We start from the raw sequence: 23,258 nt of genomic DNA, 5'->3' as shown, positions 1-23,258 counted from the left end.
TCTGCCGGGGTAACCTCTGCCTCTTCCAGGAGTCGTTACAATAAATTTATATTTACAAGAACAAGACTTCTCAAATAAAAGATTGTGTGTTTAATTTTAAATGTAGATTTATTTAAAATAAAATTAATTCATTAAAATAGTAATTAAAAAAAAAAGTGAATTTAATTAAACGCAATTAGATATAACTTGACATTGATTATGTATTTCAAAGTGGATTTTAATAAAATATTATGATTTCTTTATAATCGTATTTAAAAAAAACTAAGGTTAGTTAAATATAAGTAGATATGAACTTTAGATTCTTTCCCAGGTGACAAGCTGGATCCGGTAATTGTTTCTTTGGCGTTCGCGATGATCTCTAGTTTGTTTTCGTGGTTGGCATTTTCGTATGATTGTCCACTCACGGCGCACCTGTTAGGGACAGAAGGGTTAGTGTATATAAAAAAAATATATTTCCTTGTTCGGTTATGGAATATCTATGCAATAGTGTCCAAGTGTCTTGACTTAAAACCGCCGAGGCGCTTGTACACAATTATATATATATTTTAGTAATTTATACACTAAGACTTAAAACCGCCTTCGTGTCAATAAATAATTTATTTTTCTTTTAATTTATAATGTTTGACATACAACACCACTGAGTGATCATTCAAGACTCACTATATTTACCAAAAATGAGTCGTCTTTTATACAGATCAGACGAGCTTTTTGTGTAGCGCACATACAATTGTTTACTGCTGTTTTATGAAGTTTTGTTTATTTTCCCGTTTGTGTGTCTTGCTTTCGTACTGTTCTTCAAGTTGTGCGCTCAACAGATCTCGTCTATCTCTTTGCGTCGAATTTCTATTTTGACGTTTTTGATATTTGTTTGTTATGTTTTGATTTGATAATTCTAGTAACCTTTCGTGCGGTGTTTCTTGTTTTTATTAAAAATAATTTGTTAATAATTTTTAATAATAAATTAATAGTTCAATCGTAATAAATTTTTAATAATTTGGACTAAAAGTTGTGGTGATACAACAGCAGGTGTGTATTTCTATTTGAACTGAATATTTTTTTGTTTATATTTGCATTTCTCTTTCCCTAGTTCCACGTTTTGCTGTAGTGCGCAATGTGAGCAGCTATTGTTAAAATTTTTCGTGCAAAGGCCAATTTAAAACAAGATATGTATTAGATTTCAAAACAAAATTCATTTCTTTAATTTTTATTCATTTATTTCAGAGATTTCTATTTTTTTCGTGTACAATAATTCAACAATTAATTTGGGCTAAACGCTGTGTGGATGTGTGTATGTTATTTATGTAGGACAAAATTTGCTTATGTAAATTTAGCCCTTACATGACTTTCCCATGTTTCTGTGACAAACTTGTTAGCCGAGAAGTCACCTGCATTGAATGCTCCATTCCAACGAATACTGATAGTCGTTTGCGGAGTTCCTCTACCGTTCCTGTTGAATCCTCATCGAATTCCTCGAGGTATTCAATCAGCTCATCTCTTTTCAGGTTTCGAATCCAGGCCTTACTCATTACTATATTACGAAGTTTTCTACGTTGTATTCAAGGTCCCTGCTCGACCGCCACTTGTAATGAACCTATTTATCAGCCGAGGTTTCGCTCACCGGATCCCAGAGTCGTTACAAGAACATTTCTTTATAACCCTGAATCTTCTCGTATAATAATTTTAAGACCGGTTAATTTTATTTTAATTCCTTTCTTTATTATTTTCAAATTAATTTTTACAATATTTATTACTAACATATATTGCAATTACAAATATTGAGAATTATTATAATTCCTGTAATAATAAAGAAAATCTGACCAACGGTGGACTAGGAAACAACACTACCGACAAGGCTGCGTTGTTACGGATCAGTGTTACCGACTGGGCTACACTAGTGGACTAGGAGCAAACGCGACCGACAAGGATGCGTTGTTACGGATCAGTGTTACCGACTGGGCTACACTGGTTGACTTGGAACCAACGCTACCGACAAGACTGCGTTGCTAAGGAACAGTGTTTTCGACTGGGGTACACTGGTGGACTAGGAAACAATGTTACTAAATTTCTTAATTACCTGGTTGAATATTACCTATGGTTCTGCTAAGTGTTCTGCTTCGTGGCCTGTGATCAAGTGTCTTTATGTTGATTAACTCATCCTTTTATATAAATCTCGGAAAACGGGACTTCTAACTGCCGAGTGCACATTGTGTAGCTTTCTTCTAAGTTGTTATTGCCTTTTTTGAATGCCTGCGGCTGGTATGTTTACTGGTGTTGTTTGCTGCATGATTATTAAAAATTTGGCAAAATAATTACACTCAAACAAAAAGAAGTGTTATCACTTAATTTATATTTTAAGAAGGATTACATTTTTCTTTTTTTTAATTTTTATTAAATTAATAATAACTTAATAATATTGATATTTTATGCTAACTTAATAATACCTTAATTTTTAACTTATTAATACCTTAATTTTATTAATACCTTATACTAACATTTTGTTTTGTGTTTATATTAACTAATAATAAACAATTTCTTTTCAACTAAAAATAGCTTAATTCTATTATTGTTTTTTATTGTTTTTTTTTTTACTAGTTTTACATTAATAATAATAACTATGCATAATGCATTGCGATTTTTTGTGACGAGATGGTAAAAGTCGTCACAACATTGATATACAAACTCTTGTTAAATATAAATATATGATATGCAGTAATATAAAGTCGGCCTAAAAATTAACTCCTGAAAAACAAAAACAATGAGAGTGAAATTAAGCAATCAATCGCCTATCCTTTTGTATGATCAAATGGCTCTTTCGCGTCGCTTAACAAAGTATAGAAAGCCAACAATGTTAGCGTCGAAACTAAGATCAGAATATTCAACGTCTGCGAAAAATCGACATTATTGACATTATTATGACGATATTATTACCTTATGATCAAAAAAGAACGAGAATTTTAAAAAAACGCAAAATTTTAATTTTTAATAATTTTTTTTATTATCGACTTCAAAGTACTCTCCAATTTTCCACACAAGTTTTATAGGCCGCCAAAGGTATGGTCTTTAGTTCACGCATTCCTCGCAATGCAATTTGAGTCGGGGGAAGAGGAAGAAGTCACACGGCGCTATATCTGGAGAATACGGTTCTTGGTTGATGATATTGGTGAAGTTTTTGGTCAAAAACTGCGACACAACCAACCCTTTGTGAGCCGGTGCATTATCATGGTGTAAAATCCATGAGTTTTCCTTCCATAAATCTAGCCTCTTTTTGCGAATGGCCTCACGCAAACGACGCATAACAGCCAAATAATACTCCTTATTGACCGTTTGACCATTTGACCGTCCGGAAGGAATTCATAATGCACCACACCACGAATATCGAAGAAAACAGTCAGCATAACTTTGATTTTGAACCGACTTTGGCGTTCTCTTTTCGGTTTCGGCTCACCTTCGAAGCATCATTCGGTCGATTGTTGTTTGGTGGGCATGTCAAATTCATAGACCCATGTTTCATCACCAGTAATGATGCGTTCGATCAATGTGGGGTCACTATCTGCGTTGGAAATCATCTCTTTGGCCACATCACAACGACACTTTTTTTGAATAAAATTCAGCTTTTTTGCCACCAGCCGTGAAGCAACGCGTTTCAAACCCAAAACATCAGTTAGAACGTGTTCGGCTATTATTTGTGAATAGACTAAGTTTATAATGGAGAAAATGTCATAATGATAGTAATGAAATGCAAATAACGAACAGTGGAATAAAATAACATTTTTTGTTATTATTATATTTTTGTTTGAAGGTAGTTTTTGTTATAATTTTATCTAGGTACACCATCAACGCAAGTGACGTCATTTAGGCAGTTGTGATAACTATCTGATTAAGCAAGCGTTAATTTTTTTTTTTTTGCTTTCCACATTTTTTTCTGCTTCTTTCTCATTGGCTATATTAAAATTATTTCTGGACATTTACTATGAAATTGTATTACATCTTTTTCTCCAGTATTACATAGTGTGCATCTCGAGTCTGACGAGTTCATATAGGGAGCGCATTGTTACAGTGCTCCATAAAACTTTTGAATGACCGTTGTACTGATTATTATATTAGATGTACATTGATTGAGTATATTGTGTTGATATTTAGTTTTGTTCTACTTTCGTAATTAAAACACTTTGTTTACTTTGATATAACTTTACTTTTATTTTAATTAATTAATCATTTTTGATATAACTTTATTTTTATTATAACTTTTTATCTTGTAACATTAATGTGAACTTTTATAGATCACGTTCTCTTGGCCACCATAAAACAACTGTCCTCTTAAACCTAACTTAAATCTTACAATAGCTTCTTTATTTATTTAGAAAGCTATATCTATCTTATTCTAACAATATTTACTTAAAACTAACAAAGTATTTCTTAACTCTAATTGGTTAGTCTTATTTTATTTATTTCCTATATATTATCGACACATTACCTAAGACAAGAAATGCATAGCAAGTATTTGCTTGTCATGTGTCTCATATTCACATGTGTTCCGATTTGTGTGGTCTCAATATATTTGACACCACATGAGCTATTAACCGAATTTTAAGTGGCAAACAATTTATGTCAGAAGTATCGTTTTCTGACTCATGCCATAAATTATAAAAATGCAACGGTTAGTTCTTTTAAATTAGAACACAAGTGGTTTAAAGAATACGACTGTAATAGTCATCAAAGGCGGCCTTAACATTGAGTAAGGTCAACCATAGTGTTTGAGATTTGGCACAGCAACTAGGCGATGTGGCAGCACACATTTAGCACTTTTTGACAATGGCATCCTAACATCTGGCAGCGATAATTTTGGCTTCGCTTTTTTGCTTTTTCCTTTTCCTTCTTCTTAATTGGCTTCTGGCGGTGTGTGCACGTGTTTTTGGCTTGACAAGATATTTATAATTTATCAGTTCAAAATTTGAATAAGAATGTAATAAAATTTAATTGACTATATCCTTAACGAATAAATACATAAACTTTTGCGTGTATGGAAATTCGTGTTTGTTTTTCATACATTTGTTGGTGCCGAAACCCGGGAGTTTCGATTTATAATTATAAATTAATTACGTTTTTGGCTTTATACGAAAAAAATATGGCTGCCTAAAATAGGCGTATGGCTGCGTGGTCATCATTAAAGGAGGTAGCTGCAAAAATAATGGCGGATGACTACGTTGAGGATGGCTTTGGCAGGCAACAATATCATGGCACATCTCAGGCTGATCATAAAAGGCCAGGCTCACGTCTAATGAGGACAAACCAAATAGGCAACTGCACCAGGCTATTGGTTTGCCCAACAGCGGAGCACTTCACATTGCTCAAAGGCTCGAATCTTTGCTTCAATTGCTTGAAACCTGGACATTCCACTAAGGCATGTGGCTCAACTAATTGTCGCATATGCAATGGCAGGCATCACACTCTACTATGCCGAAGTTCACCAGCGCAAACTCCTCCTTTGCAAGAGTCCAAACAGCAGGCACAAACTACACCTCAGGCACCAGCGAAACCGAACCAGGCTGGCATCCCACCACGTGTGCATCAGTGACTACACCATCCAATGCAGACATTCGCTACTATAGGCAATCGGGTTATACTCTTGGCAACAGCACAAATACGCATCTTAAATGGCTTTGGCGATATCGACTCGTGTCGAGCTCTATGCGATCCAGGCTCTCAGGTAAGTCTAATGAGTACGCGATATTTTAATCAACTGGCTCTGCGGAAGCAGAAAAGTGCATTGCAATTACAAGGCGTTGGCAGTGGCAATCGTTCATACACTAATGGCCGGGCAGTCTTGCGCATATTTTCGACTGTCAATGCTTTATTTGGCTTGGATGTTGAATTCTACATCATCAACAAAATTACCTCAGCAATCCCTGTGGCTCCAATCATGGAAAACTGTTGGCAGCATTTACGCAATTTGCCCTTGGCAGACCCGAAATTTGGCGAAACTGGTGTTATAGATGCATTGCTTGGCTCAGACGTATGGGGCCAATTGTTGGCAGATGGCATAGTTCGTGGCGAACTTGATGATCCTGTGGCACAAAATACGCAATTAGGCTGGGTTGTTGGTTGGACCAGCTGAAGCAACCGTGCATAACTACAAGGCGGAACAATCTATGGCATTGCGTGTGGAAGCGTCTGATGAGCGAGTTGATGACCTTCTACACAGGCTATTTGAATCCAAAGAAATTGACATGGCTAAAGGCGATAAACTAGCAGCAGTTGATCTTTGCGAGTGCATTTTCATGAGCACACATAAGCGTTTTGATGATGGCAGTTATTGTGTACAAATACCATTTACACCAGATGCTCCACCACTTGGCAATTCACATCAGATGGCACTCAGGCAATTTCACCAGTTGGAACGAAAATTGGCATCCAACTCAGAGCTGAGGCAAAGATATGTGGCTTTTATGCGCGAATACGAACAACTTGGTCACATGCACCCTATTCAGCATCACTCAGGCGACCCATCTCAGGCATACTACATTCCACATCATGCAGTCATGGCAAAATTCCGAGTCGTATTCAATGCTTCCGCAAAAACATCGAATGGCATATCATTAAATGATACACAACTCGCTGGCCCCCCAATACAGGATTTATTACTTAACCTTTTGCTTCGCTTCAGGCAGCATCGAATAGCATTCACAGCTGATGTGGAGAAAATGTTCAGGCAAGTCAAGGTTGACGAGAGGCACAGGCAGTGGCAACAGATCCTCTGGCGGGAATCATCCGATCAGCCCATTCGCACATATCAATTGGCTACCGTTACATATGGCACAACTAGTGGCACATATTTGGCTGTTCGCGCTATGCAGCAATGTGGCAGAGACAACTCTTATAAACTCTCAGATGAAGTACGAGCTAAAACTGCTTTGCATCCTGAATGATTTCTACGTAGATGACTACCTTAAGAGTACACCTTCTATTGGCATGGCGATTCAACTGGCGGCCGATGTCTCATCTGTTTTGGCAGACGGTCAGTTCCATCTCAGGAAATGGAAATCGAATAGCGCTGAAGTCTTGGCACATCTTCTTGGCGATGCTGATCCATGTCAGCTTAATCCGCACTTGGCAGAAACTACTGTTCTTGGCTTACACTGGGATCCACTCACTGATGAACTTTTCTATCAGGTCAGCTCTTATGATGCACAACATCTTACGAAAAGGCAAGTGCTTAGCGATGCTGCAAAATTATATGATCCAATTGGCATGTTGGCACCAGTCATCATTACGGCTAAACTTTTCATACAGAAACTCTGGCAGGCAAAATTGGCATGGGACGACCCATTACCACTTGAACTGTTGCAAGAATGGCTCATATACCGAAGGCAGCTGTCCCAACTGGAGGCAGTGCGAATACCGCGTTGGATAGGCATGCAACCCGGATATCAAATACAACTTCACGGCTTCTGCGATGCTAGTGTCAAGGCAATGGCTGCAGCACTCTATTTGGCAACAAACCACAATGGCAGTATCACTAGTCACATTATCACATCAAAAACTAAAGTGGCACCATTACATTCGGTAACAGTACCCCGATTGGAACTTTGTGCTGCGCAATTGTTGGCTACTCTTTTACACGAAACAAGGCAGGCTTTGCATTTGGAGCACGTACCATACACTCTATACTCCGACTCAAATATTGCTCTGTGTTGGCTACGCAAAAACCCATCACAATTAAAGCAGTACGTTGCTAATCGCGTTGGCTGTATTCAATCGATGACAGATATCAGGCATTGGCATCACATTCCTACCAAACTTAACCCAGCTGATTGCGCCAGTCGTGGCATATCCCCTTTGGCGTTGCAAAACTACGCATTATGGTGGCACGGTCCTAATTCAACTGATTATTCAATCAATGAGCTGCACCACTGTGCACCAGCAGAGCTGGCAATAATGGAAGGCGAGTTAAAACCAGTTAAGGTAAAGGCATTGCAGGTAATAGGCCAACCCGCATTACAGACACACTACACTGCTGGCGACGAATTGGTCGTCATAGATCTGTTGGACCGGTTCAGTCATCTTGGCAAGCTATTGCGCACTACTGCATACATATTGCGTTGCAAAAAGGCACATCATCGTTTTCGTTCGCATACACACATCTGTACAGGCGAAATGGACATTGCTTTAAATCACCACATCAAGGCAGAACAAGCGAAATATTTCGCAGCGGAAATTAAGCAGCTGAAAAAGGCACAGCCCATATCCACATCCAGCAAGATCATTGCACTGAGTCCATTTATCAACTCCACAGCGGACAATATATTGCGAGTAGGCGGACGCCTACACAATGCGAGGGTGGCAGAGCCACAGCGCCATCCAATCATTCTTCCGAAGGATAGCACATTGGCCAGGCTTTTAATATGGCAGGTGCATCAGGACACACTTCATGGCGGTATACAAATCATGCTTCATACGATTCGACACAAATATTGGATTCTACAGGCACGCATTTTGGTTAAGCAATGCATACACTTATGCGCGATTTGCAGGCGGCATAAACACATAATGCTAAAACAACGTATGGCGACATTACCAAAGGCTCGGGTCACCCCATCTCCACCATTTGCAAGATCTGGCTTAGACTATTGCGGTCCATTCAACATACGCATTGGCTCCAAGGCTGTACGAACAGTGCGGAAGGCTTACGTGGCAATCTTTGTGTGCATGGTAACCAAGGCAGTGCACATCGAACTGGCTGAAGATCTCACTTCTGAGGCTTTCATAAATGCATACACCCGTTTCGTAAACCGGCGTGGTCCATGTAATCATTTATACAGTGACAATGGCACTACATTCATTGGCGCAGATCGCTTAATGGCCGCTGACTTACAGGCTTGGCATAATGAATATTCTCAACAGCAATTGGCAAATCGAGGCACAAAATGGCATTTTCTACCACCTGGCGCACCTCATCAAGGCGGTCTATGGGAAGCTGCCGTTAAGTCAGCGAAGAAGCACTTACTACGCATTGTTGGCATCCATTCCATTTACTATGATCAGCTACATACTCTACTTGTACATATCGAGGCTTGCTTGAATTCACGTCCACTTATACCATTGCATGACACTTGTGACGACAAGATGGCTCTATCACCTGCAGATTTCCTGATTGGCAGATCTCTATTGGCAGTACCAGACGCACCTATTGGCAAGGTACCTAGCAACAAATTATCATACTGGCGACAATTAAGGCAAATGCAACAGCATTTTTGGCGACAATGGCATGACGAATATCTTTCAACTTTGCAACCACGTTCCAAATGGCATCAGAATGGGGACAACATCAACATAGGCGATGTCGTGGTTATCCGGCACGAGAATCTACCAGCTACACATTGGCGGCTTGGCAGGGTGATTAAACTTCACCCAGGCGAAGATGGTTTGGTCCGAGTAGTCACGATCAAGCATTCAGCAGGCGAATGCATGCGACCTATCCAAAAGATATGCAGGCTTGTGGAGCATCCTGAACGTACCCGTCCAGCCGGGGAGGATGTTTGAGATTTGGCACAGCAACTAGGCGATGTGGCAGCACACATTTAGCACTTTTTGACAATGGCATCCTAACATCTGGCAGCGATAATTTTGGCTTCGCTTTTTTGCTTTTTCCTTTTCCTTCTTCTTAATTGGCTTCTGGCGGTGTGTGCACGTGTTTTTGGCTTGACAAGATATTTATAATTTATCAGTTCAAAATTTGAATAAGAATGTAATAAAATTTAATTGACTATATCCTTAACGAATAAATACATAAACTTTTGCGTGTATGGAAATTCGTGTTTGTTTTTCATACACATAGATATACCATTACAATATTTTAGTTACTAATTTTATTTAAAACAATGTTGTGTTTTTGTACAAAATTATCTTAAGACTAATTTCTACATCAAGGTTAAAATAATATGATTTTAATGGACTGTATTACATTTTGTTATTGTTTGTAAAAAAAGGTTAAAAAAGGACGGAAGTCCCAACACTAGGGATTTTCCTCCTATTGTTTTTATGAATATATTTTATTTTAATAATTTAGATACGGATGCTCAAAAATGTTACTATATATCTATATTTTTCCTTAGTACATTATTCTAAGAATTAAGGTGATAATGGATTTATAAACTATAATAATTAAATATATGGTATAAATTTATGTTCATGATTGGACAACCGTTGAATGTTATTAATCCCAACGTAGCTTTAAATTGGAATTTGTTCGTGTAATGAAAGACATTTACAAATTTACTAAACCTTTTGCTGAAAAAATTATGACATTAGAGAGGAGGACGACCACAAATTCTTCAAACATGTATAAAAAATTCTACACTCTAGAAATATTTCACAAAATACAAACTAACAAAAAAATATGTGAGCCAATAATAATTCGATTCAATTCTTCAAGTGGTTATTAGACATTGGAAATCACATAACAAAGAAAATATAAACAACTAAAGACATACTTTCGAATATTAAGTATTTTTTGTGTATTTTTTTTCGTATTCGCCAACAGATATATATTTTTTTTCAAACCACTTTTTTTAATATAGACGTTTCGTACAAATTTTTATTTTTTTACACAATTCTTAGCAATAAATATTAAAAATTAACTAAATTTTTTAAACAAAAATACTTTTTTAAATAAATAAAATTCAACGTGCATTGCACGCATGCTATCAATAGAAAAACAAACGGAAAAAGTGAAGCTTTTACATGTCGTGTTTTTTTTTCTTCGTTTGCATTCTTTTTGTTTGTTTTGACTTATTAATAGTCTTTTTGTAATTAATGAATATGTTTGTTCTTTTTTGGATTGAACTTTTATCTCATCTCTATTAAATATTTTCATTTCACAAGTATTGTAAGTACATATTTAAGACGTTAATGATATAGATATGTGGAGGGTTTCCTCCTCGGATTTCCTCACGAACACTATCAACAAGCTTTAGTGTACGCAGATAAGGAGTTCAACCTGAAGCAGTTCTTTGCTCTTGACTGATTGTCTCGAAATAGATTTCACCTCCGGTCGCAGACAAGTGTAACGATAAAAATTTTTATATTAAAATTTTTATATTAAATAGTCTGACGAGCCGCGGACAGTTGGTCTACTAAGTACCTTAAAAGGACTAGTGTACGGTGGCTCCTACGGGCGACGAACAGAATCAGTCCTAAGCAGGACGTGTGAGCAGTTGTAGAGGTTTTTCAACACAAATGAAACATTATTCCGGTGATGTGTTGCAGGAAGCGGTCGCACTAATCGCATGTGTTTGCGAAACTCCTCTATGAAAATCTGCGGGCTGGTGCATTGTGGGTCGTCCTCAAAAACCTCGTTCGGTAGTCGAATTGGGGAACCATACAGCATCTCAGCAGCTGAAGTTTGCAGATGTTCCTTGAAACACGTTCATAGGCCTAGCAGGACTTTTGGTAGTAATTCTATCCAAGATTCTGCTTCGCAACACATTAGTGCTGCTTTTAAGGAACGGTGCCAGCGTTCAATCACACCGTTTGCTTGAGGGTGGTATGACGTGGTGTGGACGTGTTTTGCTCCTATCATTTTTGTCAAGGCTTTGAAAAATGCTGATTCAAATTGTAGGCCCCGATCCATTGTTATGGTTTCAAATCTCGCCACCCAGTTTTTCCAAAAGGCAGATACTATAGTGTTTGCAGTAACATCTTTTAAAGGTGTAGCTTCAGGTCAGCTTGAAAAACGATCAATCATTGTTGAACAATAGCGATACCCCTTATCCATTGGCATCACAATGACGTCGATATGTACATGGTCAAAACGGTTGTCTGGCATGTCGATTTTAATTGGCCGAAAAGTATTGTGTCTGTGTATTTTTGCTCTTTGACAGGGTAAACAATTTCGCGCCCATTCAATTATATCTGTTCGCATGGAGGGCCAGATGTATTTTTGTTTTATCTGATGCAGGGTGGATCTTCCACTGGAGTGTGACATGCCGTGAATTGATGTGAAAACTTTATGACTCAAAGATACTGGCACTTATGGTCGAATTATTTCTGTAGACACATCGCAGAACAAGGAATTTTTGTCGTTGAAAAAAATTGCTTGTAGCTTTAAAGATGTTTCCGAGTGCAACAGCGTTTTTAAATCTTGATTGTTTTGTTGTTCCTCTGCAACGGTTGATAAATTGACAGCACTGTCACTCCCAGATAGGTGTACAATGGTTGTCGAAAATTGGGAAATATAATCGAGATGGCGGAACTGCCGTGGTGACGCCTTCTTTGGTTTCTGTTTGAAAGCATATATCACCAGTTTGTTGTCCGTTTTAATGACGATAACTCGTGCCTCTAGGAGGTGTTTGAAAAAACGAATGGCGCTGTAGATTGCTAATAATTCTCTATCATGTGCCATGTAATTTTTTTCAGTTTCTGAGAGTTTTCTCGAAAAAAACCCGAGTGGTACCCAAGTGCCCTAGTCTTATTGTTCTACGGCAGCGCCAACATCAACGTCAGATGCATCACAGATGAGTGCCAGCTCGGCATCAGATGAAGGATGTGCAATTAGTGCAGCATTCGCAACGCTGTGTTTAAGGTTATTAAACGCATTGTGACTTTCGGGGGCCCAAGAGATTTTTCATTTGTCATTCTTTTTAATGTTTCGTACCAGATCACTAAGCTGTACTTGATGTTGCGATAAGTGTGGTATGTAACACCGGTAGTAATTCAGAACACCTAGACAACATGTTAGCTCACTGACTATGTCAGGTTGCTTGTAATTCGCTATTGCTTCAATGTGGTCCTGTGGTGGTTTAATACCATTCTTGCTGACCGTGTAGCCCAGAAAGAGAATTTCCGATTTACCAAATTGGCTTTTGTTGACATTTATCGTGAGTTTATGTGAGCGCAAAATGGTAAACACTGTTCGGAGATGATATCCATGCTCTGAACAATCTATATGTTCCTTACCACTGGTGGGAGGAAACAATATACGAATGCGGAGATATTGATTGTAAGTCAGTAACTGTTTTTATTTAAAATTGTTTCTTCTTTTATACAAAGTAAAATGCAATAATAATTGCAAGATGTACAATATTTACTTAAATTAATTTATTATTTAATTCGCACAAATTGCTTACTAAGCATCCTATGCGACCGCTTAACTTATGACCTAATTCATAATATTTTGTTCATTCGTCAACCAAAAAATTAAGCAACAGGTGTGAGCGATTAACTCATGACCTAGTTCTTAGTTTTTTGTTGATTCGTTAACATTATGCCGTCTCTGAGTTGGTATTACGAACTGGTTTAAATTTGGTAGCCTCAGCAGGTTGTTGATTATGTAAAAGACCAAGCAATATCATAAGTGGATGTTGATCTATGGTTATTGGCTGGTGTTGATGCTATTTGCGGTTTAATGTGACATATATAATATAGTACTCCAACGAATATTATTATTATTATTGCTGTGGTCATCGCAGATGACTGAAGCAATAGTCACAGCGGAAAAAATTAGGTATTCAATTAACAGTTTCTGTCCCTATAAATCGCCAGGTTTGGACGGTATTTTCCCTATTATGTTACAAAAACTACAAGACTTAGTGGTTCCATGGTTAGGGGAAATTTACAAAGCATGTCTTAAATATAGTTACGTACCACTTAGTTGGAGACAGGTTAAAGTAGTCTTTATACCCAAGGCAGGCAAAATCGGACATGAGTCCGCCAAAGATTACAGGCCGATTAGCCTAACTTCATTCTTACTAAAAACAATGGAGAGGGTAATAGAGCTCCACCTAAGACAAAAGGTAGAACGCTTTCCAATCTCTAAATCCCAGCATGCTTACCTCAAGGGTAGATCTACGGAAACAGCTCTGCATGAGGTCATTCGTACTGTGGAAAAATCGATTCATTTTAAGCAATACTCGTTGGCAGCCTTCTTAGATATTGAAGGAGCTTTCAACAATGTAAGCAATAAAGCTATTCATGACTCTCTTTCCAGAATAGGTTTAGAGGAAGAACTTAAAAATTGGATAGTTACTATGCTTAAAACAAGGATTATTCAATCAAAGCTAGGCAGCATAACACAAACGAAGCACGTCAGCAGGGGTACGCCACAAGGAGGGGTTATTTCACCATTACTGTGGCTGCTGGTCGTGGATAATATTCTTAACAGTCTAGATACGATAGGTGTGAAAGCAGTAGCGTACGCGGATGACGTGGTTATTCTAGTGTCAGGTATGTTCCCTAACATAATTAGCGACATTATGGAAAGGTTAAGATAAATACCTGGGCCACAGGTTGTGGACTAGGTATTAACCCAGGAAAAACTGAAATGATGCTGTTTACTACAAAAACCAAAATACCAGCTTTCAGGTTGCCTTCACTAAACGGGCAACAGTTAAAACTATCGGAAAAAGCCAAATATCTAGGAATTCTGTTGGATAGTAAGTTAAACTGGAAACACAATGTCGATCTTCGTATCAAGAAGGCATGTGTAGCTTTCTATTCTTGCAAGAGGATGTTTGGCAAAAAATGGGGGATTCGTCCCGAAATTACCCACTGGATGTACACGGCAATTGTACGACCAATTCTCACGTATGGTGCTGTCGTATGGTGGCCGGCTCTAAACAAGAGCTATAATATCGACAAACTTAACAGAATTCAGAGGACGGCATGTGTAGGCATCACAGAAGCTTTTAGGACGACTCCTTCGGACGCCCTAAACGTGATGCTGCATTTGCTACCTATTGATCTTCACATTAAAAACATGGTTTGTAATAGCGCTGTAAGACTGAAAGTAACAGGCGTATGGTTAGAACGAACATATGGACATAGTCGGATTCTAGGTACAGTTCCAAATTGTCTGTATAGGATGACATCGGATTATCTGAATCCGTGTATAGACTTCGAAAGGAACTTCCAGACAATATTCCCTTCAAGAAATGAGTGGAAAAGGAAAAATTTCGAAGCAAATTACGATATTTCAATATATACAGATGGCTCGAAAATGAGCGATGGGGCAGGAGCAGGAATCTTCGCACCATCTAAAAATATAAATATCTCTCTTAGGATACCTAACGAAGCTACGGTTTTTCAGGCTGAAATCCTAGCAATAAAAGAAGCCTGTCGGCAAATTGCAAGCCATATCGAGAACAGATGTAGTGTTGCTATTTTTATTGACAGCCAGGCAGCAATTAAAGCTCTTGAATCCTTTATAACAAAATCAAAAATAGTAAAAGAATGTAGAGAAGCAATCGACGAGCTAAACCGGTTGGCTGATATCACACTCATCTGGGTTCCTGGGCATAGGAACATCGTAGGGAATGAGAAAGCTGATAGTTTAGCCCGCTCTGGTGCCTCCCTAGATGCGTCACTGGCGGTATCAGTCTATATTACCCTGGAGACCATCAAAAGAAGTACCTTTCTTTACTTTCTGCAACTCGCCAATAACAGATGGAAAGCACTAAGGTCATGTGCAACTTCCAGGTTAACGTGGCCCACTTATAATATGTAAAAATAAATCTCTGGAACTCATCAAAAAAGATCGCGTAAACACTGCAAGGCTTATTGCGGTTCTTACTGGTCATTGGTGGTTAGGAACTCACGCAGAGAAACTGCGTATTCCCCATAACTCTCACTGCAGAAGTTGTGGAAACCCGCGGGAGAAAGAAACAATAATACATTTTCTCTGTGAATGCCCAGCTCTAGCATCCAGAAGACATAGGTTCTTAGGAAAATACTTTTGTGATAGTTTATCAGACTGCTCAATGGTAAGGATGAAAGACCTGTTAAATTACCTAAATTCGGTGGGATGGATTTAGTCTCTACTCTTCTATACTAGGGTTCTTGCGAGGAATGTGGTAACAAAACGGCGAAAAATCGCTAATTGAGGTACATTTGAAGTTATCTTATGACCTGCCACTGCAACCAACCAACCAACCATTATTGCTGTGGCCCAGATAACCCATTTTATCCAATATTGATGGGTTATTATTGTTTTCCAAGATATTTCATTGACTTGGTCCAGATTGTCCTGAGCATCCCTTGCGGAGTACAAAAACATAGTTGATAAGTCTTGCATCAATTGGATGCAAGAAAATTACAAACGGTTTCATTTGTAATTTTATACATTTTCTTGTCTGGCATCGTGATGTTTAATGCTGATTGGTTTAACGTGGTGTGTGATTGATTGGAATTCTTTCATTATTCTTCCTTCAAGTTGAATAAGTCTTAGAGTGTATTATACAATCTGGAGAGATGTGGATGATTCCCGTATAGTTCAAAACTACTTCTTCACGTTCAATATGACAAATTACATGAATTGTCGTTATATTTGGTGTAATGAATATCCAAGCATTGGGTGTCCAAAGCTCTCTCCAAACTTGTTGTATAACTTGAAATCTTTTTGACGAACAGTTATCGAATGATAATTTGTTATACAATTGCCTAATTACACAATTGGAACTCTCGTCAATGTTGCGAAATATTGTTGGGTGAAGTAACCTAGTAACATTATTCAGCTTGGTTGCCGTCTCCATTTGTCTGATAGTTATGTCAAAATATTTTTTCTTGCTATAATTGATGCCAAATGTGGATGTTAACAATTCGATTTCTTGATATATATTATCATCAATTCTTTCCGGAATCGTGTTGAATCTAATGATTTCATATTCTTCTATATCGCTAATTGTGAAATAACCATAAATTATAACGTATCAGTATCTCGAACATATTCCAATCTGTTCATCGGGATTGGCAAGACATACATTTCTAATCCAATTTTTGCGGAACATCGAGTTATAATGTCACTGATTTCATCATGTGAAAGGAATTCATAAATATGACTGCGTTTCAAATATACATTGAAGATCTTGTTGTATTTTGATTCTACTTCTCGAATGTAATTGGATGCCATTATATATGAATTAAGTACATATATGTTCAGTTTATTTCCTTCTCCGATATCATGCCAACCTTGCATCTGACTGATAGCCTGCAATCCTTCGTTTAGTCTTTTACTAAAGCTTTTGATTTTGTTGATGATTTTAGTTTCTGTGTTATTTACTGCCGCTATTGTGGATATCATGATTCTAGCATTTGATTTGGTGTTTTGAATTAATAATTTCTGCTTTCGATCCAACGTTTCAATATCGTGATACACTTCATCGTTTACGCCAAAAAGTGTTGTTAACACTGTACCTAATATTCCTCGGGAACTTCTTGTAACTGATGATTCTGTCGTCAACAATCGATCAATGGTAGTTCTTAAGATGCGCCCTTCATGATTTAAATTGGAAACTAAATCGTCACATTGTATATAAGGATTGACAGCCTTTGACTTGGTACACAACACTGTTAATTGTTTTATGGTGTTATTAACGTTCCTTTGATCTTGAATTATGTCACGGATTGGTTATGTGATAGTGTTCCTCTCTGTATTTTGGCTTTGCCTAATCCTTCAATGAATAATCCTGATTCGGGATATGTTACTGTGGGTGTTGCTAATGTAGTTCCTAATATGAGATATGCCAAAAATATAGCAAAAACTGTCGATTTTGATTGCCTAGCCGATTTCTAAGTTTGGTATTGATTTTGTCCATTTGTATCTCTGTTGTTGAATATTTCTTACAAAGTCTTGGAATTACCGTTTACAAAAGTCTTGCTTTATTTTCTGCACAATTTTCCATCTTTTTAGGCTGGTTTCTGTAAAGTTAATAAGACTATTATGCGTTGAAGTCATCAATGACGATCCCACAATGAAATGTCCTAGTGTAAGTGCATTAAGGTCTTCAATGTTGTCTGTTAATGGACAAAGTGACCGTGAATTAAGACAATATTCGATTTGAGTTAAGACCATACTTAATTCCTCATATGTCAATTTTTGGTCACCTAAAATTCTAGCTGGATGATATTTAATGGATTTTACTCCTGATTCCCAGAGACCACCAAAGTGATGTGAGCCAGGAGGGATGAAATGCCAACGTATACCTGTTTCGGCTAAATGATTCTCTATTTGAATCTTCTGTAAAATGTTGTTTGCACCTGTAAAATTGGTACCATTGTCGCTATAAATATGATGTACTGCTCCACGTCTGCTTATCATTCGTTTGAGTGCTGCTAAAAATCCTTGAGATGTCAGATCTGAAGTTAACTTAATGTGAATTGCCTTTGTTGCCAGGCATACAAAAATAGCTATATACGCCTTATGCGTTTTAATTTCCCGGAATTGAGAGCATTTAATGTGCAATGGGCCTGCATAGTCTATGCCGTAGTGTGTAAATGGCCTTGAGACATTTACTCTAGGTGTCGCTAAACTTCCTATTAATTAAGATTGTCCTTTTGCCTTCATCCGGAAACACTTTTGACATTTATTGATGCAAGCTTTTACAGCGATTGTTCCACTTATAATCCAAAACTTTTCCCGGACGTGGTTTAGCGTCAATATTAATCCTCCATGAATCGTATTAATATGCTAAAGTACTGTTGTATGTAAAATTATTGGATACTTTTGGTTGTCAGATAAATTCGCATTTCTTAATCTGCTGCCCACTCTTAGTACTCCTGCACTGTCAACAAATGGGTTTAATGAACACAACTTATTACTTTTCATTAATGTTTCTGAAGGTTAAGTTGTCTGATGTCATCTGTAAAACATTTTTGCACCTGCTTCGCCAACACAATTTCCGCTGCATCGATATCGTCTGTCGTTAGTTTGTCGAACTTTCTTTTGGATTTCTTTCTTTGACAATTATAAACGAATGTAAGACAGTAAGCTCGAAGAAGTTTGTTTAATGAGGAAAATCGATTAATAAATTCTTCATCGTTGGTAACGTTCACGACGGTACATATTGCAGTTTTTCTGGTTTCTGGAATAAGATTCAAATCTATTACTACATCATTTTCTGGCCAATTTCCTTCATTTTTTATTAACCAATTTGGAACATGCCACCATAATGTATTTGAAATAAGATTGTCACCATACACTCTCCTTGATGGAATATCTGCTGGATTATCTTTTCCTGGAACAAATCTAAATTGCCCCTTAAACGTATCCTGAATATTCGATACTCTGTTTGCTACAAACGTAGTCCATCTGTTTGGGTATTACTTTAGCCAGTTTAATACAATTTTTGAATCTGACCATGCAATAATTTTACTATAGGTAATCTTGTTATTCTTCTGAATATAATTAATTAACTTTGTAAATAGCACAGCTGCACATAACTCCAATCGGGCTAATGACACCTGCTTAATAGACGCAATTTTGGTTTTTGATGCTATTAGGGATATTGTAGCCCTTTCTGCATTGATAACCTTTGTGTATACAACTGCAGCATATCCTGTTTCTGATATGCTGCAAATCCATCTAACTCGATTAAACTATTCTCTGAATGTTGTGTCCATCTTTTCATGGTAATTTTCTGAACTTTTAAATTCTTCCCATTGTGCCTGTAGATTAGGTGGGATCTCTGTATCCCAACTAATTCCTAACATCCACAATTTTTGTATCATGATTTTTGCTTTAATGGTTACAGATGACAGCCAACCAAATGGATCGAATAGTTTTCCAGCATCACTTAGAATTGCTCTTTTTGTGTATTTTGAGCTGAATGACGTGATATTTATTTTAAATTCAAATTGATCCAATTTAGGAGACCATTTTATTCCTAAAATTTTAATTGCTTGTTCGTTGTTAAATTGCATCTCTAACCCTGGTTCAATGACTTTTATTTGGATATTCGTCAACATTTCCGGTTCGTTTGATGCCCATTTTCTTAAATTCAAACCTCCCTTCCGCAATAATAGGATTAATTCTTCTTGTATTTGTTTACATTCTTTAATAGTATTAGCGCCTCTCAAACAATCGTCTACATAAAACTTTTCATTTAAGGTTTCACATGCCAAAGGATAATTAATTCTTTCGTGTTCTGCTAGCTTAAACAATGTCTTGATGGCAAGATATGGTGCTGAGGCAGTACCATATGTAATCGTGTTCAATCTAAATTCTTTTATTGTTTTTTTCCGATCGTTTCTCCATAAAATTTGTTGAAGATCTCTATCATCATGATGAATCAGTATTTACCGATACATTTTTTCAATGTCAGCCGTAAAAACTATTTTAAACATTCTCCACTGCAATAATAGAATGAATAAATCCTTTTGTAATGTAGGACCTGTCATCATAATACTGTTCAGTGATTGTCCTGATGTCGTTTTCGCGGACGCATCAAACACCACTCGAAGTTTTGTTGTCGTGCTGTCTTCTTTAATAACTGCATAATGCGGCAAATAATATACCTTTGTCTTTGGTTTTTCATTAACTTCCTTCATGTGACCCAGCTTAATGTATTCTTGCATAAAGTTCACATACTCTTGTTTTAGTGCTGGATTCTTCTGAAGTCGTTCTTCTAGTGAAAAGAACCGTTTCAATGCCATTTTTCTGGACTCACCTAACGTTTCTCTATCATTTTTTAGCGGTAACCTAACGATGTAACGTCCTGTTTTATCGCGGGTGCAAGTTGAATCATAATGTCTCTCACAACGCCTTTCTTCTACTGTTCTTAAGTCTGCATTTGGAATTTCCTCTAATTCCCAAAACCGTTTTAAATACTCATCGCTGTTGCTGCAAGCCATGGTGCATAACGTTATTTTGTTTGTGATTGTACGCTCTACATCTAAAGGTCCTAAAAATCCATCCAAATAGTGTGTTTTGAGCCATTGGAGAGCTGTCTGACCCTTTAATTAATCCTTCTTTAAACACTTCTGGTAACACGTCCGACCCAATTAACAATTGTATTTCCTTTGGTTCAGCATACCAAGGATCTGCTAACTGCAATCCATCGATATGCGACCATTTTTCTGGCGTGAATTCTGCATTTGTGCGTTTGTGATGTGATTTTTAGTAACACTATTGTTTCGATATGACAACTCTTATACTTATCATGTATAGATTGAATTTCTAATGAGCATTTGGCTATCACGCTTGTTATTTGCCCATTGATACCTTTTACATGAGTTTGATAATTGGTCAATGGTGCTCTGATTGATCTTGCTAATTGTTCTGTTATTATACAAGATTGTGATCCTTGATCAAGAAGCGCTCGTATCGGATTGAGTTGTTTTTTAGTCCTTTTAATTACCATTGCTGTTGCTAGTAAAACAGTTTTTTCCTTTTGGATGTTGTACGACGCTGCCACTTCGGTCTCCGTGGTGTTCTTCAGTATTGGCATCCTCTGCTTATTTATGTTATTTGTGAATGTTGGTTTGCCTTTAACTTGTTCATGCAAAAGATGATGGTGTTTTGTGTCGCAAATTGTACAACTTCTTTTATTCAAGCACAACTTACTAAAATGCCCACTCTGAAGGCAATTAAAACATAACTTGGAGCTCATAATCTTTTCACGCCGTTCCGGCACCTTCATATTTAGAAACTTTGAACATCGAATTAATTGATAGTTACTATTACACACCAAACATAGCGTATGCACTGTAGTAACATGCGTTTTTGTATTTACAGCTGTTGGTCGAAAATTATTCTTATTTTCGCGATTTGTGTCACGAGCTGCCTCCAATCCTCTAACTCTGCTCTCAATAAACTCGTATAAGCTGTTTGATTTTGGTATTTGTGTTGATGCTCCTCTTGAATGTTGGTATAATTTTCTGGTTTCACCATCTTATTTTGGAAGCAGTATATGAATTATTAGTGGATCCCAACTTGACGTGTCCACATTTAAATTACGTATACCATATAACACTTCTCTAGAAGCACCTATTAATGTTTTTAAGTCCTGTGCATTTTCGTTTCTTATTACTCTGAGCGACAATAACTTATTAATAAGATTGTCCACAAGTATTACTGGATTTTTGTATCTTTGTTTCAGCAGTTCAATTGCCGCTGTATAATTGTTCGCCGTTATTGTTAAATGATTTATGAGCCTCGTGGCTTCTCCCCACAGACTTCCTTTTAAGTACTGCATTCTTTCTACATCCACTAGATTATGGTTTTGTTGAACTAACCTGTCGAACAGTTCTCAAAATGGACACCACTCTTCAAATCTGCCGTTGAATATTGGTACATTCAACGGTGGTAGTTTGATATTGTTACTTACAGGTGTTCTTGTATCTGAAACGTTTTGACTACGAACGTTCAGTTCTTCTTCTAACTGAATATATACTCCTTCGTATATCGATTCCAGTTGAATGAAATCTCCATAGTCAATTGCATCATTGCTGAGCAGGCATTCATCGTGTAATTTTGATATTTTTGGCCAACAATTCTTTAGTTTTTCAAACTTAAACTGTAACGTTTTAATACTTTTCGTTAAGTCTATTGTCTCTTTGATCTGCAACAGACTTGTACTTAAGGTTGCTCAACATTTGTTCGTAATATCACATGGCTCGGTGATGGTGACTTCGTCATTGATACTTACGTCTTGATTCCTTGATGACCGAGCTTCTTCTTGCTCTCTTTGCTTTAGTATTTTCAATTCATTATTAAATCGATTCTCGATTTCATTCCGTCTTTGTTGTAACTCGCCAAAGTAATTTTTTGTGATATATTCATGATCTGATCAAATTTTTGATCAGATTATCATTATTGTCTTCAAATGCGTCCCATTTCTGACGCAAATTTTCCAAACGCGTCTCAAAATACTGTCTTGAGTATCTTGTGGTAGAACCCTTTTTAAAATTTATCCAGATCCTCTGGATCTCACCTTCAATTTCCTTTTGTTGTTGGATAGCTTGGTCTATCTCTTCGTTCTCCATGATGTCCTCTATTTGTAATTGATTTGTGTTTGTTGAAAGCCTCGGTACACTTCTGCTTTACTCCGATGGCACATTTGTATTCACTTCACTCCGATGTTAAAAGCCTCGGTATGCTTGTATTTATTTCACTCCGATGTTAAAAGCCTCGGTACGCTTGTATTTACTTCACTTCGATGTTAAAAGCCTCGGTACGTTTGTATATATTTCACTCCGATGTTAAAAGCCTCTGTACGCTAGTATTTACATCACTCCGATGTTAAAAGCCTCGGTACGCTTGTATTTACTTCACTCCGATGTTAAAAGCCTCAGTACGCTTGTATTTACTTCACTCCGATGTTAAAAGCCTCGGTACGCTTGTATTTACTTCACTCCGATGTTAAAAGCCTCGGTACGCTTGTACTTGATTTAATCTTAGACTTAAGTCTCTTAGTTTGGTATATTTGAAACTCTTACCACTGGTGGGGGAAATTTCAAATATCCGGCTCGAAGGACCAAAATGAACAACG

General features: G+C 37.3%; 4 protein-coding genes across 4 annotated transcripts; 2 read left to right on the top strand and 2 right to left on the bottom strand.

The window, feature by feature from the left end:
* Nucleotides 1-6,149: 6,149 nt before the first annotated feature.
* On the top strand, nt 6,150-6,926 carry LOC119689327. The gene has a single exon (XM_038104136.1). The coding sequence runs from the start codon at nt 6,150-6,152 to the stop codon at nt 6,924-6,926; it is 777 nt and encodes a 258-aa protein (XP_037960064.1).
* Nucleotides 6,927-6,969: 43 nt separating this feature from the next.
* Nucleotides 6,970-9,540, top strand: LOC119689319. The gene has a single exon (XM_038104124.1). The coding sequence runs from the start codon at nt 6,970-6,972 to the stop codon at nt 9,538-9,540; it is 2,571 nt and encodes an 856-aa protein (XP_037960052.1).
* An 8,086-nt stretch (nt 9,541-17,626) lies between these two features.
* On the bottom strand, nt 17,627-18,088 carry LOC119689310. The gene has a single exon (XM_038104115.1). The coding sequence runs from the start codon at nt 18,086-18,088 to the stop codon at nt 17,627-17,629; it is 462 nt and encodes a 153-aa protein (XP_037960043.1).
* Nucleotides 18,089-19,365: 1,277 nt separating this feature from the next.
* Nucleotides 19,366-22,752, bottom strand: LOC119689302. The gene is made up of 6 exons (XM_038104106.1): nt 22,701-22,752; nt 21,725-21,880; nt 20,915-21,658; nt 20,721-20,856; nt 20,069-20,608; nt 19,366-19,984 (listed from the first exon to the last, which is right to left on the bottom strand). The coding sequence occupies exons 1-6, from the start codon at nt 22,750-22,752 to the stop codon at nt 19,366-19,368; spliced, it is 2,247 nt and encodes a 748-aa protein (XP_037960034.1).
* Between the last annotated feature and the right edge of the window lie 506 nt (nt 22,753-23,258).

The sequence above is a fragment of the Teleopsis dalmanni genome, chromosome 1 (genome assembly GCF_002237135.1).
Source record: "Teleopsis dalmanni isolate 2A chromosome 1, ASM223713v2, whole genome shotgun sequence".
In the NCBI taxonomy this organism is placed as follows: Eukaryota; Metazoa; Arthropoda; class Insecta; order Diptera; family Diopsidae; genus Teleopsis; species Teleopsis dalmanni.
This window is presented reverse-complemented; position numbering and strand designations above follow the sequence as displayed.

What these genes read in the sequence shown, in the direction of transcription:
- LOC119689327 (XM_038104136.1), top strand. Translation starts at nt 6,150, where the DNA reads ATGGCATTGCGTGTGGAAGCGTCTGATGAGCGAGTTGATGACCTTCTA.
- LOC119689319 (XM_038104124.1), top strand. Translation starts at nt 6,970, where the DNA reads ATGGCGATTCAACTGGCGGCCGATGTCTCATCTGTTTTGGCAGACGGT.
- LOC119689310 (XM_038104115.1), bottom strand. Translation starts at nt 18,088, where the DNA reads ATGATAAGCAGACGTGGAGCAGTACATCATATTTATAGCGACAATGGT.
- LOC119689302 (XM_038104106.1), bottom strand. Translation starts at nt 22,752, where the DNA reads ATGGAGAACGAAGAGATAGACCAAGCTATCCAACAACAAAAGGAAATT. An exon ending in AAAGAAGGATTAATTAAAGG is followed by an intron (nt 20,609 to 20,720) that starts GTCAGACAGCTC and finishes CATGGCTTGCAG; the next exon opens with CAACAGCGATGAGTATTTAA. An exon ending in GACATTGAAAAAATGTATCG is followed by an intron (nt 19,985 to 20,068) that starts GTAAATACTGAT and finishes AAAAGAATTTAG; the next exon opens with ATTGAACACGATTACATATG.